The 19143-nt window shown below is 35.4% G+C and overlaps 2 protein-coding genes across 12 annotated transcripts in view; one reads left to right on the forward strand and one right to left on the reverse strand.

The window, feature by feature from the left end:
• LOC122626924 (ryanodine receptor) overlaps positions 1–19143 on the forward strand; it is a 33757-nt gene that overhangs the window by 3085 nt on the left and 11529 nt on the right. For 2 of the 11 annotated variants that reach the window (XM_043807516.1, XM_043807518.1), the window contains exons 3-34: positions 3601–3705; positions 3804–3902; positions 4608–4622; positions 5053–5130; positions 5208–5283; positions 5377–5489; positions 5583–5782; positions 5860–6042; positions 6131–6302; positions 6394–6563; positions 6660–6784; positions 6871–7241; positions 7318–7649; positions 7718–8826; positions 8923–9131; positions 9548–9647; positions 12435–12633; positions 12748–13121; positions 13217–13448; positions 13669–13695; positions 13817–13961; positions 14037–14332; positions 14418–14951; positions 15061–15293; positions 15379–15481; positions 15552–15707; positions 15773–15888; positions 16005–17369; positions 17472–17626; positions 17961–18132; positions 18531–18808; positions 18907–19127. In XM_043807516.1, coding sequence (XP_043663451.1) covers positions 3601–3705; positions 3804–3902; positions 4608–4622; positions 5053–5130; positions 5208–5283; positions 5377–5489; positions 5583–5782; positions 5860–6042; positions 6131–6302; positions 6394–6563; positions 6660–6784; positions 6871–7241; positions 7318–7649; positions 7718–8826; positions 8923–9131; positions 9548–9647; positions 12435–12633; positions 12748–13121; positions 13217–13448; positions 13669–13695; positions 13817–13961; positions 14037–14332; positions 14418–14951; positions 15061–15293; positions 15379–15481; positions 15552–15707; positions 15773–15888; positions 16005–17369; positions 17472–17626; positions 17961–18132; positions 18531–18808; positions 18907–19127 — 8063 coding nt within the window. Of the gene's footprint in view, positions 1–3600; positions 3706–3803; positions 3903–4607; positions 4623–5052; positions 5131–5207; positions 5284–5376; positions 5490–5582; positions 5783–5859; positions 6043–6130; positions 6303–6393; positions 6564–6659; positions 6785–6870; positions 7242–7317; positions 7650–7717; positions 8827–8922; positions 9132–9547; positions 9648–10204; positions 10305–12434; positions 12634–12747; positions 13122–13216; positions 13449–13668; positions 13696–13816; positions 13962–14036; positions 14333–14417; positions 14952–15060; positions 15294–15378; positions 15482–15536; positions 15708–15772; positions 15889–16004; positions 17370–17471; positions 17627–17948; positions 18133–18422; positions 18444–18530; positions 18809–18906; positions 19128–19143 lie in introns of all 11 variants that reach the window. The other 9 variants (XM_043807511.1, XM_043807513.1, XM_043807517.1 and 6 more) reach the window with 9 other exon arrangements.
• Positions 103–1369, reverse strand: LOC122626928. The gene is made up of 2 exons (XM_043807531.1): positions 1222–1369; positions 103–479 (listed from the first exon to the last, which is right to left on the reverse strand). The coding sequence occupies exons 1-2, from the start codon at positions 1266–1268 to the stop codon at positions 167–169; spliced, it is 360 nt and encodes a 119-aa protein (XP_043663466.1). The 5' UTR covers positions 1269–1369; the 3' UTR covers positions 103–166.

Here is a 19143-nt window from a genome sequence, read left to right on the forward strand (position 1 = left end):
ATCCTTGGAGTTACATTTTCCTTTCTCTTCATTCTTTTTTTTTTTTGTTCTTTCTTTCTCTCCGTTATTGTATATTCCGCGTTTCATCGTGCTCTTTCGCGGAAAATTAGAAGGTTTCGAAGTTTCTACGTTATTTATTCCCTTTTTTTTCGTTGACACCTTTATCTCAGCGTTTTCTACATTGCAATTTTCTCGCGAGTCTGATATACTTTTGTTTTTGTGCACTAGTCATGCGACACCATATCTTACCAGCCTCGCGAGCTACATCCACCACTCGTTTACACGGTGATTCGAAATACATCTTCAGATAAAAGATGATAAAGGGATTACGAGATAGTCTCAACCTTCGTTTTCGTTTTTTACATCGACATTTTGTTTTCGACGATCTGTTCCGATGTCCGTTATCCTCGATCATCAGTTCTTCATGGTTATTAGGTATATTAGGTACTTCCTTTTGTAAATCATTCTGATTGTCCTGCCTGTCAAGAAGCATCGCGTTATTTCTTTTCTTTTTTGTCCTTTTTTTCTGTTTTTTCTCTTTTTTTTTTTTTTTGTTTTAATAGAGGTCAAGGAAAATAGAAACGATTTGTCTTCGCGGAACTACAGGGACTTTTGCATGCGTCGTAAAGAAAGAAAATCATTTTTCCTTCGCGTATACGAATATGTAGCTGGGATAATTATTGATGCAGCACGCATGCTTACATATCTCGTTAGAGGCGATGAATTATTTACGATATTTTTCAACCACGATATAAACAAGGGTAGGAAGGTAAATAGATAGATATACATAGTTCACCGTAACGCTCGAAAGAATTTATCTTTGTCGAGTCAAAAAATTTTCATGGTACGTTAATTCGAAAAAATAAACGATGGTTATTTCAATTCGATCATACAGCAGTTACTCGGTGTTTTTTTTTTTTTTTTTGTTAATAAATTGAAACGATAATTTATCGAGCTGTCTAATCAAATAGTCGCTTAAAAAATCTCGTCGCATAACGATCCCGTCTAAATATTAAACTTAGTTAGTATTCTGAACGTAAAGGTCTTAGGTCGTCGTGGGACAAGTTGTGTGCGACATGCATACGTTATATTACGTTTATGTGTGTCTGTGTGTGTGTGTGTGTGTGTGTGTATACATATGTGCGTAAGAAAGAATAATATGTATTATACTTTATATCAATTTCTCTTACTATTAAGAGGAGATAAGAACGTCTCTCTCACCTGTCTCTATCACCTGGCTGAAGATTTTCCATATTTTCTATTTTCATGTTATTATTGATATTGTATATATGTACTTAATAATTTGACGTAATACCAAAAGTTTGAGATGTCCCTTGATGGAAAACATCTGAAGTTTTATACGAATAATTTTGTTCGATTATTTGATCGAGATCGGTCGACAATTAAATCGATCGATCTTGATATCGATCTTTCTTAAACGACGAAAAGAAAGGAGAGAGGAGAAGGAGGAGGATGAGAAAGAGAAAAAAACGTGCAAATATTGAATTAAAATTATCGATAATCGAACTGAATGAGAAGATAGAATTTAGCCGATTATACTAATAACTCTTTCACGTTCGAATAAAGTTTTAAAGCATATACGTATGTACATATATATATATATATATATATATATATATATATGTTCTGTGAATTATGCTCGATTGAAATGCATCGAAAGATTTCCATGCACGCTAGAAATCAACTGGAGTTCTATAAAAGAAAGTCACGTGAGAAAGGTTCTTTCGTTTTCATATCAGAACCATAGAAAATTGCATTCTACGGTAAATAACTCTAGTTTCGAGCGAAGCCTAATCAAGTCGAGGACAGAATCGTGCCGGTGCGCACGTTCTTTCTTCCTACCTTGTAATATAACTATTAATTAAGTCAACAGATGTTGGCATAGAGCGTATATGTGGATGGTATAACTAAAATTACTTTGGTACGAGTCAATCGCAACATTGTTACCCAACCAAACTCTCTTATGAATAGATCAAAAAGATATTTCGAGAAAATATTTTCTATCGCTAGGATTATCTGTAAATGGAATTTGTAAGAGAATTTTTAACGAGAATAAGTAAAATCCTATTAATGCGCGTTAATTCATTTTTACAGACAAAAGCGAGGAGAATGTTATTATGCGAATTCTACTTGTTGCTTATAACAAAGATGAAATACTTTCCTTGTATTTTCGCGTAATAAAATAAGAATACGATAACGATGATATTTAACGATGATGAAAATGGAAATGTGGCAGTGGATATCTATTTTGTTAAAGGAAGGTGCACCCTTGACCTATAGTACAATAGTGGTGCTTCGATCGTCGCTTGTACAAGCAAACGACGGAAGTATCTGCCATGCTTGATTCCTCGTTTCCCCCGTTCTCTTCAGGCCGCATATTATAATGTTATCAATTCATATATGTACATATATACATATATATCTATGTATGTATATGTATGTATATATGTATATGTATATATATATGTGTGTATGTAATTAAATGTTACCGTGTAACATTTTTCGCAAGCTTGGAAATCCGATGATAGAATATAGTAAAATGTAATATGCTAATGCGTTCGGTGGACTGCATTATTTCCATTTATAAACCCTTGGAGCCCTTACATATTTATCGTATCACATAAAGATGATGGAGTTGTATGTTATTATATATGTATATACACGTTTCCGAATAGATGTAGAAATAAAAATGAATTAGAGAATAAGAAATGTATAATATAGAAACATATCTATACTATATAAACGTGTATACGATCTACATTTATTAATACAGTCAAGTGATTTTAAAGTTTCAGGAAATGTGGATAAAAATGATTTAGAAAAATCAATCGTTAAACGATATTGAAGCAATGGAATAATAACAAAGGTCAATTATTTTGATTTTGGTTACGTGAATGTTTACAATGTTTTGTTAAGATCTACGGTCATGATAGATTTGTAACAGCACCTATTCATTTTTGAAAATCCGTGAGTCATCTTTGTCATGTATCTATGCATCGTCAGATATGCAGATATGTCGTAGACTACTATTACGATATTATTACGACTTAAGAGGCGGAGCTTATTTTTTCCGGCGGATAACGATCAAAAGCTCAGGGAAGAAGGTATTTTCTTAAGCTCTTGCGCAGGCGGCCGCTCTTGCATTCTTAAGGCCGGCCAAATTGGTTCTGGCACGACACATAACTTCTGTTATTTGGCCAACATTATGTTTCACTATTTCGTAAAGGCCTAAATTATAATTTGCGTTTTGAAAGAAAAAAGAAAAAAGACATAGTTTCTTCTTACTTCTAAATAACGCAAAGTATCTTCAGGAATTTACATTTGCTGTAATTGTTGGTATATAAGAATCAATGATTAAGAATCTCGTCGGTAAAAATTACGTTTAAGAAGCATGAACGGTGGTACGAGCAAAATTACTTTAATAATTACGATTTCTCATTTTGTTTCATTCTCAATCCATTTCTTTCGGTCTGTCGTGATATTTTGAAAATATAAAATATTACAATGTTCATGTAATTGTTATTAATTAACGAAATTAATTATTATTTATTGTTCTAAATAGTTATATTAAATTTACAGGAGGATATGGTATGTCTCTCCTGTACAGCAACAGGCGAGAGGGTTTGCCTGGCAGCCGAAGGTTTTGGCAATCGACACTGTTTCCTCGAAAATATCGCAGACAAGGTAGCGACACATTTACCATTGCGAACGACTTCATAGATACTATCGAAAATTTTCATAGTAATCGTCGCCTTCTCATTTTTCTTCTTTTCCAATTTCAGAATATTCCTCCAGATCTATCGCAATGTGTGTTTGTGATAGAACAAGCTCTCTCGGTGAGAGCTCTACAGGAATTAGTCACGGCTGCTGGCTCTGAGACGGTAACGTTTATAGTTCTTTTTTTTTTTTTTTATTTTTCGTATTAAACGAACAACTAGATCGTTGATTTTACTATAAGAATTAAGAGTTACTAAACTCGCGAGAAAGTTCATTTCACAGATGGACAGTTAAATATTCTCCAATGTTTTTATATGACTTATAATTCACACAAATTTTAATGAATGATTTTTCACAAGTTTATAATTTGCAAAGGAGTCGGCCATAAAATGTGCTACCCTGTGCTGTTTCGTGTTCAGTTGTAAGAAATGTGATCGACCAATTTTTTTTTCTTAATTTCCTACAAGCACCTACGAAAAGAGATTACTTACGATTAGAATTTAGTTGAAAGTCCGAGTTTTTCTAATTTTTGCCAATAAAATAGTTTCCGAATCGTGTTGTCGGTATAGCTTGATGCATCCGCACGCACATCCCTGTCCAGTAATTGTGGCATGTGTCCAGTGTCCGTATGAACGCATAATGATGCATAGTATTGTCATCGCTATATTTTTCCCCTCGTCAGTTTTTTCTCATTTTAAAACGAACGCCACCAGAAACATTACTAAAAGTCATTATCATCGTCGAAGGATACTTATCATAATATGTAAATACAAATTTCTTCTGTCTTTCTATATTTCTTTTTATTTTTTATAAATATGGAAAAATCTTTACAAGAACATTTATCACTCTTTGTCTTTCTTTCTTTCCAGCAGCAAGAGAATTTAGTAAGTATAATTACATATAGGTCTAGGGCTTTTCATAAGATTCGTATTTGAATGACATCGTTGCCTTGCGTTATGTTTATGTGCTGGCCAAAAAATTAATAGAAAGCAAAATCGCAAATACATCGAGACTTTGTTATTAACGTCAACAACGTACTCGCACGACGCATATTCCTTTTTTACGTACTTGTGTGTACTAATAATGCGATAACTTACATTAAGATTACATTGCGATATATGTGCCTATACACACTTGAATAAATTATTTCTTGACAAAAGCAAGCTTTGGCTAATGTGAATGTATTTATGGCCATCTCTTATCATTACATTTAGAAGCGTCATGATATTTGCCTGAAAATAATGAATATGATCGGACACGATCAAGAATTAAAAAGCAATCAAAAATGTTTACACGTTATTTATACGTCTTTAGGGAAAAGGTACTGGATCAGGACATAGAACTTTACTTTATGGCAATGCTATACTTTTAAGGCATCTAAACAGTGACATGGTACGTTAGTTAAAAGCTTTGTTTAATACGATAGTATATATGTTTTGAATTATTCATTCATCCTCCTGTTGTTTCAGTATCTGGCATGTTTGTCAACGAGTTCTTCGAACGATAAGCTCGCTTTTGACGTAGGTTTACAACAACATTCTCAAGGTTAATCATACAAACAATATCTATCCAATATCTATTTCAATATTATTAATATACGAATAGGTTCGTATATAACAACATCGTTTTGTCGTATAGGCGAAGCTTGCTGGTGGACCGTACATCCCGCCTCAAAACAAAGATCAGAAGGTGAAAAGGTCCGAGTAGGCGACGATCTAATTCTTGTGTCCGTAGCCACCGAGAGATATTTGGTAAGAAGATACGTATAGGGATATGTGTTAATCGTTTTATTTTATTAATATTGTCACATCGAAATCGTTAATATATTTTTTCTATCGTTATAGCACACAACGAAAGAAAATGGTTTATCGGTAGTGAACGCATCGTTTCATGTGACACATTGGTCGGTACAACCTTATGGTACTGGTATCAGTAGAATGAAATACGTAGGATATGTTTTTGGTGGGGACGTTTTAAGATTTTTTCATGGTGGCGACGAGTGTCTTACTATACCTTCGACATGGAACACATCAGCTAATCAAAAGTATCGTATTGTTTATCGTTCGTTATTGATATATAATTATATAGAAGTTATCGTTCATTCTTACATTTTGCGTACAGTATCGTAACTTACGAAGGAGGAAGCGTTATGAGTCAAGCAAGATCCTTGTGGAGGCTGGAATTAGCGAGAACAAAGTGGGCGGGTGGTTTTATCAACTGGTTGCATCCAATGCGTATAAGACATCTAACCACTGGTCGATATCTTGGAGTAAAAGAAAATAACGAACTATATTTGGTGGATAGGTAATTATTTTTGTCATCTTCGAACTTATTGTTTCTCGCATTAGTTTTCTCTTTCATCGATATGCTATTTTTATAATATTAATTATAGAAACGAGGCAACGACAGAAACTTCTACTTTCTGGCTGAGACAAGAAAAGGACGATCAAAAAATAATTCTCGAGGATAAAGATTTGGAAGTTATTGGAATGCCGATTATTAAATATGGTGACTCGACGGTCATTATGCAACACGCTACAACGTGTCTCTGGGTGTCTTATAAGGTATAAATAATGTGAATTTATTACTATTAATAAAATATCCCTATATAGGTATATTTGTTTTCAAGTCGTTTTTTCTCAACGATTATTTCAGTCATACGAAACAAAAAAGAAAGGCGTGGGAAAGGTGGAGGAGAAGCAGGCAGTATTGCACGAAGAAGGAAAAATGGACGATGGTTTAGATTTTTCACGTTCTCAAGAAGAAGAATCTAGAACGGCCCGTGTTATTAGAAAATGTAGTAGCTTGTTCACGCAGTTTATTACGTAAGCAATTTTATTATTTAAGAGTTTGCTTATTGATTGATGTTACGTTATTATATAATTGACAGATAGTAAAAGCTAACAAAAAATATGTTTTAGAGGCTTAGAAAATCTGCAAATTGATAGAAGAGCATCGATGTTTTTTCAAAATGTAAATCTCAATGAAATGGTGATGTGTCTGGAAGATTTAATCAATTATTTCGCTCAGCCTGAAGATGATATGGGTAAGAGCGTAACAGATATGTGTTTCATTATTGATTTTATAGGGATAGTGAAACGACTATTATGAAATATAAATAAATTCTTTTAGAACACGAAGAAAAACAAAACAGATTTCGGGCACTTAGGAATCGTCAGGATCTGTTTCAAGAGGAAGGAATATTAAATCTCATTTTGGAAGCTATAGACAAAATAAATGTGATTACTTCTCAAGGCTTTCTTGTGGCACTTTCGGGAGATGAAAGTGGTCAAGCGTGGGATCAAATTTCTGGTTACCTTTACCAATTATTAGCAGCCATAATCAAAGGAAACCATACCAATTGCGCTCAATTCGCAAATAGCAATCGTTTGAATTGGTTGTTTAGCCGTTTAGGTTCACAGGCGTCCAGCGAAGGTACTGGAATGTTGGATGTACTTCACTGCGTTCTTATTGATTCGCCCGAAGCTTTGAATATGATGAGGGTACTTACAGTTTTTTACGATTCGACGGGAAACGTATTTATGACGGAACGTACTTTACGTTTGATTTGTTTTTTAGGATGAACATATAAAAGTGATCATTTCTCTCCTTGAGAAGCATGGCAGGGATCCAAAAGTTTTAGATGTATTATGTTCGCTTTGCGTGGGTAACGGAGTTGCCGTACGATCGTCACAGAATAATATCTGTGATTTTTTACTTCCTGGAAAAAACTTACTTCTTCAGACGCAACTGGTTGATCACGTTGCTAGTATCAGACCAAACATATTTGTTGGTAGAGTGGAAGGATCGGCGTTGTACCAAAAATGGTATTTCGAAGTTACCGTCGATCATATTGAACAAACAACGCATATGATGCCGCATTTGCGGATAGGCTGGGCAAACACGGCTGGGTAAGTATCACGTGGTACTAACTGTTAGTTAATCTAATCTATTATCAATTTGTATTCTCTTGTTGCAGGTATATGCCATATCCAGGAGGTGGTGAAAAATGGGGTGGAAATGGCGTAGGTGACGATCTTTACTCGTTTGGTTTCGATGGTGCAAATTTTTGGACAGGCGGTAGAAAGACCCAAGTCGTTCAAAATGCAACGGAACCCTTTATCAGAAAAAGCGACGTAATCGGTTGTTCCTTAGACTTGACAGTTCCTGTAATATCTTTTACCTTCAACGGCACGCATGTTGCTGGCACGTTTAGAAACTTTAATCTCGATGGCATGTTTTTCCCAGCGATTAGTTGCTCCTCGAAACTCTCCTGTAGATTTCTTCTCGGTGGCGATCATGGTAGATTGAAGTATCAACCGCCGGATGAATTTTCTCCTCTGGTGGAAAGTCTGCTACCCCAGCAAATACTCTCTTTGGATCCTTGTTTCTATTTTGGCAATATGAATAAAGTCGTTTTAGCTGGACCATGGTTGGTCGAAGATGACACAGCCTTTGTTCCTGCACCGGTTGATACTTCCATGATCAATCTACCAAGTTACGTTGAGCAAATAAGAGATAAACTTGCCGAGAACATTCACGAAATGTGGGCAATGAACAAAATCGAAGCTGGATGGATATATGGCGAACACAGAGATGATTTACGAAAAATTCATCCGTGCATAGTACAGTTTGAGAGATTGCCAGCTGCGGAAAAGCGATATGACACTCAACTCGCCGTGCAAACGTTGAAAACTATATTGGCTCTTGGATATTACATTACGATGGATAAACCACCATCAAGAATCAAAACTCTAAGGTTGCCTAACGAACCGTTTTTACAAAGCAGTGGTTATAAACCAGCACCTCTGGATCTCAGTGCTATCACTTTAACGCCTAAAATGGAGGAACTGGTAGATCAATTAGCAGAGAATACGCATAATCTTTGGGCGAAAGAACGAATTAGTCAAGGTTGGACTTACGGGCTAAACGAAGATTCTGAAATGAGAAGGAGTCCGCATTTGGTACCGTATCCTAAAGTAGACGAGGCCATTAAGAAGGCTAATCGAGATACTGCCAGTGAAACTGTTAGAACGCTTCTTGTATATGGTTATATGCTTGATCCACCAACTGGTGAACAACACGAGGGTAAACTTTCAATCTTTGTAACATTTGAGTTATTTTTTATGAATGATAATTCTTATAACAACTAATAATATATTTTTGTTTCTTTGCGTATTATAGCTCTACTCTTAGAAGCGAATAGATTACGACAACTGTATTTTAGAACATATAGAGTTGAAAAACATTATGCAGTTAATAGTGGAAAGTGGTATTTCGAGTTCGAAGTTTTAACAGCGGGTCCTATGCGTGTTGGTTGGGCAAAAGCTGACTGTATGCCAGGAAGTATGTTAGGTAGTGACGAGAATACCTGGGCATTCGATGGCTATAATGTAAGTAACCGATATCGTTGGTATTACATCTAATCTCGTAGATCGTCGAAGATATTTAACAAATGGACTAAGAGTAACGACTGTGCGGAAACATTTTATCATGTCTTGCGTGTTCGTAAAAGACGAGTAAGTTGAGTACGAGTATGGTAATCACGTCTTTTAGTCTTTTCCACAAAACGAACATGAGTTCCCGATTTTTTCTAGTTACAATTCGAGGTGCAATAATTTTTTCACACCTGCGCATACAATATATTACGAATTCGTTAAGACGGACGATGAATTAATTATTATTAAATCTAGCGAAGATCTTGACCGAACGATAGAGTTTGTTCGGTGGCCTAAGCGCTTCGCGGTATCGACGTAAATACTTTTTCTGTAGAATTATTAATAATCCATAAAATCATGGTGAATGTCAGGTGACTAAGGTACATGCTGGTACCCACGAATCATTTGGTCACAAATATCAAGTGGGCGACATAGTTGGCTGTTTCATTGACGTCGCAGACAGAACGATCAGTAAGAGTCTCATTTTCCGATAGTCTCTAGAGGTCCACTATATTTTGATTTGTTTTTTCGTCACTACTTTTGTCTTTGTCTCGTTCTATATGTTTCTTTCATGTTGACTTGGTTTTTTCTGCATCCTTGCTCCAAGACGAATGAAATCGCTGAATATTTCATTCACAAGTGTGGCTTCACTTCGATCGCCGTCTAGTTATGCAAAAGTCATTTTTCAAGAAAGTATTCAGGCTACACTATCTCATCGAAACATCATAAGTTGTTTAATAATGCTACGGGAGAAAGCCAAAACGCGTAACTACGAAATAAAATGTGCAAGATCATCCTATACTCACGTATACAAAAAATAAAACAATTGCAAATAAAAAGAAAGAAAGAGAGAGAGAGAGAGAGAAAGAAAGAAATAAAAAAAGAACAAAGAAAAAGAAATAATCGTCGTCGCAGTTGCATTCGTTGAATTCGTTCCATCGAAACGTTTATGTAGTTTATGTACTACGATTCGTGGTTACGGATGATGAGCAAACAAGACTGTTGAACTTGTTCATTTTGTTTTAAAGGAGGAAAAAGTATACTCGGGCACAGCCGAAACATTCGGCAAGCAATGGCAGGTTGGAGATGTTGTCGGGGTTTTCCTGGATCTAATTGACCGAACTATTAGTAAGACGGAATCTTTAAACGAATGCTTCAGCTGCCATTTAAAGCTATAAACATTATATATATATATATATTGTATATAATATATATTATATATATAATATTATGTGTGATATACACATTGTATATTGTATATAACACATAATACATGATATGCAATGTAAAAAGACATATCTATGTATGTGTATGTGCGCGTATTAGATGATCCGTTTGTGTTACCCTTACCAGTGGTAGTTCAATCATTTTTTGTCTCCTATATTTTTTTTATCGTTTCTCAATTTTTTACACATTATTTGCAATTGATAAAAAAAAAAAAAAAAGAAAAGAAAACGATTATAGAAGATGTTTGAGGTAGCGATAATAACGACTGACTGACTGTTCGAATCATTTATGTATCGGAGAAAAATTATATATCCGTTCCATCAAAGTGTTATCCTTTTTAACGATGTTCAACCTTTCTTCGCTCGATCTGATAGACATGCTAAATTTCATTTTTCTTTTTGAAATCTTCACGTAATATTCACATGGAGCACTTTTATATACATATATATACATATATATATGTATATATGTATGTATGTATGTATGTATGTATGTATGTATGTACATAAAATTTTTTTCATATTATGATTCGTGCACGCAACATATATATATATATATATATATATTTATATTTTACTTTCGTCGATAACGAAGTTCTGCTACTGGTTGGTGTAACTTTAGAATGATCCAATTCAGACGCATATACATTATACATATATACTTTGATTATGTATAGTTAGATTACTGGATACAGAATCCGCTAATTTGATTAATATTTGTGTTATATAGTCGAGCATAAATCCTGTATTAGGAATAAAAGAAATTTTTCTGTGTACAATCTATTTATATACATATCTCCATTATTTAATCCGTTGAATAATGATAATAGAGGTTCGAGGTACGAATTTGGACTGATCTTTTAAACACGATCGACATGTCCTTATATTTCCTGCCCTTATCGTCTTTTACGTCAAATTATTTGGCTGCTTTGCCAAAACGTGTTTAAAGCCATCTCGTTAATTTTCTGTCATCCTATCATATATCATCGTAATATATTTTCGTATATGTTGGTATTAACCGCAAAACCAGTCACATAGTCCTGGTTTTATCATCATTAATAATAACATCATGTAATTTTTCAATCGAAATAGCGTCTATTCGAAGTGTCTTGCGGTATCCAGTATTCTACTGAGCATTATACTGTTAGTAATAACAGTGCTTTCGTGATTCATAATTACTAATCATTAATCCAAAACTGATCCCAATTCACGATGTAACGATGAAAACACTAATATCGCTTTGGAGGATGGCTGCTCGATGCTCACATATTTTTACATTTTTTCTTATCTATTTTTTACTGTTAAGAAATATTTTCTTTTTTCGTTTTATGTTTTATTTTATCGTTTTTTTTTTCTTTTTTTCTAAATAAGATATGTTCTTTTACCGTATTCCATGCGACTCGGATTACTAAAATTCCGTCAAAAGTTATCCTTTGTTTCAATTTGTTAAAACATCCATTTTTATATTAACTATTCCCGTTAACGATATCATTGCTTTCTTCCAGAACCAATACTGTGCATATGTGCGTAGTACATACTACATGTAGAACATTATCTGTTACATCTCTTTAGGTCACCCTTCGTATTAAAGTAATATGCATAAAGTCGCATGCATGTGTACTAATTTTAATTAAATTACTCTCGCATTTGCTTTTGCGGTATATATTATAAAATACATTTTTACTACTCTTGTCGTCAATACGAATTAATCCATTATTATTCATATCCGACGTGTTTGATCTATTTTATTAATATTCCTAGCTCTTTCAATTTAATCGCGCTTTATTATTATGTCTTGCTTCAATGTTGCCGTTGATTTTACTTTATATTCAACGTAGACAGAAATTTTGGATTGTAATTAATATTCTTATACAATCAAAAGAAAAACAAAACAAACAAAATAGAGAAGAAGAAAAATAGAAAGATCCCGATCGTATTGATTATGACGAATCGTTAGCTTTACAAAAATCCAGAATTTCTCTCGATTTTTCGTTATCGAATACTTGTGCCTTAACTTATAACAATGACTTAGGTTTTTCATTAAACGGAGAACTTCTGATGGATGCACTCGGAGGTGAAACTTCGTTTGCCGACGTACAAGGCGATTCTTTCGTACCAGCCTTCACGCTTGGAGTTGGTCAAAAGGCTAAGCTGACATTTGGTCAGGACGTGAATACATTAAAATTTTTCACAACCTGTGGTTTGCAAGAAGGATACGAACCCTTTTGCGTGTAAGTCCTCTTTCCTTCTCGTTGAATTCTATTCAAAATTTATTGTCGATTTTACATCGAGATTCGTGAATTATAACTCTACAAGTTTTAGTATTTCTTTCTTTTATATTATAGGAACATGAATCGTTTAGTTACGTACTGGTACACGAAGGATCAACCGATTTTCGAGAACACTGATGACATGGTCGACACTAGAATAGACGTGGCTAGAATTCCTGCAGGATCGGATACTCCACCGTGTTTGAAAATTTCTCACAACACATTTGAAACTATGGAAAAGGCGAATTGGGAATTTTTAAGGCTTTCACTTCCAGTTATTTGTCAGTCCACGTTTATCTCGGAAAACGATAAGGTACGAAGATGGCAAGAGATTAAGATGCATCAGAGCAGACTTTTATCCGAACAATTCGAGCAGACGCAACAAGCAGCTCCTTCTGCTCACATGGAACAGATCATGAAATCTGGATTTAGTATGAGTGATATCAAAGGTAAAGCTACATATTATTTTATATTCTAATAAGATTGTATTCATCGTCAAATATTCTATTCCATTCTATTCTATTTATATTTTATATTTTCGCAGGTCTGCAAAGAAATTATTCCGAAGATGCGGTTGAAGCTGATGAAATGGCGAAAGAGTCACCTATACCAATGCAAAGAAATAAGCCTTCGAGACCACCGAGAAAGGGCTCGATTTATGGATCACGTTCAGGAGCTATGGATAGCGCTGTAAACGAAGCTGAAATGAACGGTTACGGAGAGATGAACGGTGACGTCAAAGATGATAAAAAGAAACGTGGCCGTTCGCCTTTTAGGTAAAAATAAATTTGAAGATTCTTTAGTTTTAACACTTTACCGATCTTAGAGAAGTATATAAATAAACAATTTCACGCGATACCAAAATATCTCTGGTAAGAAGAAGAATAGCACTTTCGTTATACTATTATAAATTTAAAGACGAAAATGTGTGCGGCCGGTAAAGTGTTAAAAATTACTTCAAAAGTATAATTAATTTTAACGCTTTAACGTTCTTAGAAAGCTTAGCAAAGAAATGGAGGATGTGTAAGTAAATTCGTATATATGCGTTATATGTATCGTATATGCGTCTTATATGTCTTTCTGTAATGTTTAAAAGAAATAATATTTTGCGACAAAACTGTACAACGATTTTTCCTTTTTAAAGATTCTTCTCGCGAAAAGCAAAGTCACCAGAGGCCAAAGCTAAAACGCCGGAGCTTCAAGTACGTTCGGACGTATCCGATAAGAGTACCAGGACGATTACAGGAAGTAAAACTGGAAGTAAAACTGCTCAAATTCGAGTTTCTACCGTAGGTTTAATCCTTTGAATATAAGAATATCCACGTGTTACGTGAGATCTATATTTAATGTCTTTCTATTTACAGACTGATTTGAAAGTAGTTCCCCCACAAATTCCAGAACGTAACGCGCCAAAAATAATGTCGGTATTAACCGGTAGCGGTGTAGAAGCGATCGGTAATGAAATCTTTGACGCGGAATGTTTAAAACTGATGAACGAATATTTCTATGGAGTGAGAATCTTTCCTGGTCAAGATCCGACACACGTTTACATCGGTTGGGTAACTTCGCAATATCATTTACATACAAAGGACTTTAATTTGTCACGCGTGAGGAAAGCTTCGGTCATCATCACAGATGATTATGATCGTCCGATAGAACAGTACGTTATATAAACTTTACGTGAACGAGATTAATGAGTTGTACCTACGTAGAAATGTTTACACAAAATCACATTTGCTTTTCAGAGTCGATAGACAAAGTTGTTACATGGTAAGAGCCGATGAATTATACAACGAAGTTACTCAAGATGCATCGGGAAAGGGTGCATCTCAAGGGATGTTTGTCGGTTGCTTCATAGACACCGCAACTGGTTGTATCTCATTTACTTGCGAGGGTAAAGAAACCAGTCACAAATTTAAAATGGAACCAGACACGAAATTGTTCCCTGCGATTTTTGTGGAAGCAACTAGCAAGGAGATTCTTCAAATCGAACTTGGAAGAACGTCTACGACGTTACCGTTATCCGCAGCCGTTTTACAGAACTCAGAACGTCACGTAATTCCACAATTTCCTCCAAGATTAAAAGTACAATGCCTGAAGCCTCATCAATGGGCCAGAGTTCCGAATCAATCGCTTCAGGTACACGCTTTGAAACTCTCCGATATCAGAGGTTGGTCGATGCTTTGCGAAGATGCAATTTCTATGCTGGCTTTGCATATTCCCGAAGAAGATAGATGTATCGATATTCTCGAACTTATTGAAATGGACAAGCTTTTAAGGTAAATCCCTTGAGAAGCTAGAAATTCAGACAAATGTACAAATGTTACTACTTCGTTTGTTACGACGATTAAAATATCATTTTCTTTTTCTTTTTTTTTTAACATTCAGTTTTCACGCGCACACATTAACGCTATACGCGGCATTGTGTTATCAATCGAACTACAGAGCAGCGCATGCTTTGTGCCAACACGTCGATCAGAAACAATTATTGTACGCTATCCGAGCCGAATACATGTCCGGACCATTACGACAAGGTTTTTACGATTTACTGATTGCCTTGCATCTCGAGTCTCACGCGACTACGATGGAAGTGTGTAAAAATGAATTTATCATACCACTTGGTAATGCATAGTTTGTTGATTGTAAAATATTTTACATAGTAGTTATTGATTAAATATTGTTCACGTTGATATTTGGTCTTTATAGGTCAAGAGTTGAAGGATTTGTACGAGGACGTTGAAATGAAACACAGTCTTAGGTACTTAGAAACAGAATCTGTACGGCCACAAATGAAAATGACTGATATAAGGTAAGCAACTTCTTTTAAGTAGATATGAATCTTTACTAATCGATTGGCTATCAAGGCAAATTTCTTCTAGCGAACAAGTTATCGAGAATATAAGAAGCCTGTACAGTCCACACTTTCCTCTCGATGTTGTACGGGATTACGTAATGATGGCGTTAAACGAGGCCGTCGAAATCAATCAAGTTCATAATAGAGATCCAATAGGTGGCAGCAACGAAAATTTATTCTTGTATGTAAAATAATAGCTAATAATATTTCATTTGGAGGAATGTTCTATAATAAATATGTTTTCAGGCCATTGATAAAACTCGTGGATAGATTACTTTTGGTTGGAATGCTCAGTAACGAAGACGTTATGAAATTACTCATTATGATAAATCCTGAAACTTGGGACCCAACATTTGATAAAGGTAACGTGCTCGATCAAGACTTAATAATGTTATATTAATACACGTTTTTTTTTATATTCGTATAGTAAAACTTCATGATAAATTAAAAAAATAATTTTCGATGTAACACTTTGCAGAAGGAAAAGATGAGCACAAAAAAGGTCTGCTTCATATGAAAATGGCGGAGGGTGCAAAGTTGCAAATGTGTTATCTTCTTCATCATTTAAATGACATTCAGTTACGTCATCGTGTCGAATCGATCATAGCATTCAGTCATGATTTCGTCGGAGATTTGCAAGCCGATCAATTGCGACGTTACATCGACATCAAACAATCCGATTTACCATCTGCCGTGGCTGCTAAAAAGACGAGAGAATTTCGATGTCCACCACGGGAACAAATGAATGCTATTTTAAGTTTTAAGAATCTCGATCCAGAAGAAGATCCTGAAAATTGTCCTTGCGGAGAAGAATTGGTAGCCAAAATGAATGAATTTCACAGCGACTTAATGTCCTACGTATCTTTGCATGCTTTGCAAGAAGCTGTGGATGCTGCGAACGAACCTGTCGAGGAAATTCAAAAACCAGGTGCAATGAAGAAATTATTTAATTTCATTAACGCCGTAAAAGAACTCGAGGAAGAACCAAAACCAGAACCAGAACCAGAAAAGAAAACTCCTGAAGAGGTATTTCGTAAGGTTTTGATAGCGACTATAGTGAAGTGGGCGGAAGAAGCTCAAATCGAAACGCCTAAACTTGTTCGTGAAATGTTTAGTTTACTGGTTCGACAATACGATACGGTAGGGGAATTGATAAGAGCTCTGGAGAAGACTTATGTGATCAATAGCAAAACGAGAGAAGACGTTGCTTCGATGTGGGTTGGTTTGAGCCAAATTCGTGCTTTATTGCCAGTGCAAATGTCTCAGGAAGAAGAAGAACTCGTGAGAGAGAGATTATGGAAGCTGGTGAATAATCATACGTTCTTCCAGCATCCTGATTTGATTCGAGTACTTAGGATTCATGAAAACGTAATGGCGATTATGATGAATACATTAGGTAGACGTGCCCAGGCACAATCTGATGCACAGACACAGCCACAAACTGCTGAAGGAGAAGCAGCTGCGAAAGAAAAAGATACTTCTCACGAGATGGTAGTTGCTTGTTGTCGATTTCTCTGTTATTTCTGTCGCACGTCTAGGCAAAATCAAAAGGCTATGTTCGATCATTTTGACTTTTTATTGGAGAACAGTAATATTCTCCTTGCCAGACCATCCTTGAGAGGTTCTACGCCACTGGATGTAGCTTATTCATCATTGATGGAGAACACTGAATTGGCTCTCGCGCTTAGGGAACACTATTTAGAAAAAATAGCAATTTATTTGTCAAGATGCGGTTTGCAATCCAATTCGGAGCTGGTCGAAAAGGGTTATCCTGATCTTGGTTGGGATCCAGTCGAGGGTGAACGTTATTTGGACTTCTTAAGATTCTGTGTATGGGTAAATGGTTAGTAAAAAAAAAAAAAGTCCTGATATTTTTCTATGTCTACTACGTTTATCACTTTTTTCGAACAAATGTTCAAATTTTCATACGTACACGAAACGTTAGGTGAAAGTGTTGAGGAAAACGCAAACTTGGTAATCCGTTTATTGATAAGAAGACCAGAATGTTTGGGTCCTGCTTTACGAGGTGAGGGAGAGGGTTTACTGAGAGCTATAATAGATGCCAATAAGATGTCAGAACGTATCGCCGATAGACGAAAAGTAAGTCTGACTTGTCTCTAACTTTCTGACCAATGAATACGATCGATTAAAGTTTTACATTCACAATTGGCTTTTGTAAGTAAGAACAAAATTTTTGTTTGTTACGTGGGATATGATATACGTCTAATTAAATGATTCGTCCAAGTAATTATGTTTATTGTTTTAACTATATCGTCGATTAGTGATTTCCTCGTAACTTAAATAGTTTATTGTTGTATACCCCCCGAGTTATTTATTAGATTCCCTTTATTTATCAGATACCCATAATTTATTAGATTCCGATGCATGCTCATGAATGTCCACTAATCAAATATCAACGCAGCATTTTAAACAGGTTCACGACGAAGCCGAGGGTACAACAATGGTGATGCAGTTCGAACATCCACTTCCAGAATCAGACGATGATGAAGATTATATCGATACGGGTGCAGCGATTCTTAATTTTTATTGTACCCTCGTTGATTTACTTGGTCGATGTGCTCCAGACTCTTCCGTGATCGAACAAGGTATATTCGTATAAAAATTGCATTTTCAAATATCGCCTCATCGTGGAAAAAAGATTGTCCTCTTTAACATTATTTTCTTATTTCAAACAATGATAGGTATTATTATTTTATAGTAATTACGAAAAATAAAATCGATCGATCGGTTGAGACGAATTTCGAGTTAGAAATAAAAGTACACAACATCAAAGTAGATTATAGTAATCATAATCATGTAGATCGTTAGTAGTTGAAAAATGTTTAGAAATCAGCAGCTAATGAGAGCGTTTATTTTGTTTTTTAACGACCAACAGAATCCCCTTCGGAGTCCCTTGGTAATATATATCTTATGTGAAAATTGCATTGGCGTCGTTAATAGGTAAATACGTGATAACATTAACTTAACGAAGTGAACGTTGCAGGGAAAAACGAATCACTTCGTGCGAGAGCCATTTTACGATCGCTGGTGCCATTGGATGATCTTCAAGGCGTTCTATCATTACGATTTACATTGCACAATCCAGCTGCAGGAGAAGAGAGACCAAAAAGTGATATGCCATCTGGATTAATACCTGGTCATAAGCAAAGCATCGTACTCTTCTTGGAACGTGTTTATGGCATTGAAACTCAGGAATTGTTTTTCAAATTACTTGAGGAAGCTTTCTTACCGGATTTAAGAGCTGCCACCATGTTGGATAGGGTAATGACTCATCGTTATTATTTTATTTTGTTTCTTCGCGATCTCTATTATAAAAAATAAATTATTATATTGATGGAAATCTACTTTTGTTTGTATAGAACGATGGATACGAGTCCGACATGGCTCTTGCCATGAATAGATATATAGGAAACAGCATCTTACCTTTGTTGATAAAGCATTCGAAGTTTTACAACGAGGCTGATAATTATGCGAGTCTACTGGACGCTACTCTACACACGGTATATCGGTTGAGCAAAAATAGAATGTTAACGAAGGGTCAACGTGAAGCCGTCTCAGATTTCCTCGTTGCTTTAACCAGGTAAGCAATAAACGTT

Source organism: Vespula pensylvanica, chromosome 2, assembly GCF_014466175.1.
Source record: "Vespula pensylvanica isolate Volc-1 chromosome 2, ASM1446617v1, whole genome shotgun sequence".
In the NCBI taxonomy this organism is placed as follows: domain Eukaryota; kingdom Metazoa; phylum Arthropoda; class Insecta; order Hymenoptera; family Vespidae; genus Vespula; species Vespula pensylvanica.

What these genes read in the sequence shown, in the direction of transcription:
- LOC122626928 (XM_043807531.1), bottom strand. Translation starts at nt 1,268, where the DNA reads ATGAAAATAGAAAATATGGAAAATCTTCAGCCAGGTGATAGAGACAG. An exon ending in CAGCCAGGTGATAGAGACAG is followed by an intron (nt 480 to 1,221) that starts GTGAGAGAGACG and finishes GCTTCTTGACAG; the next exon opens with GCAGGACAATCAGAATGATT.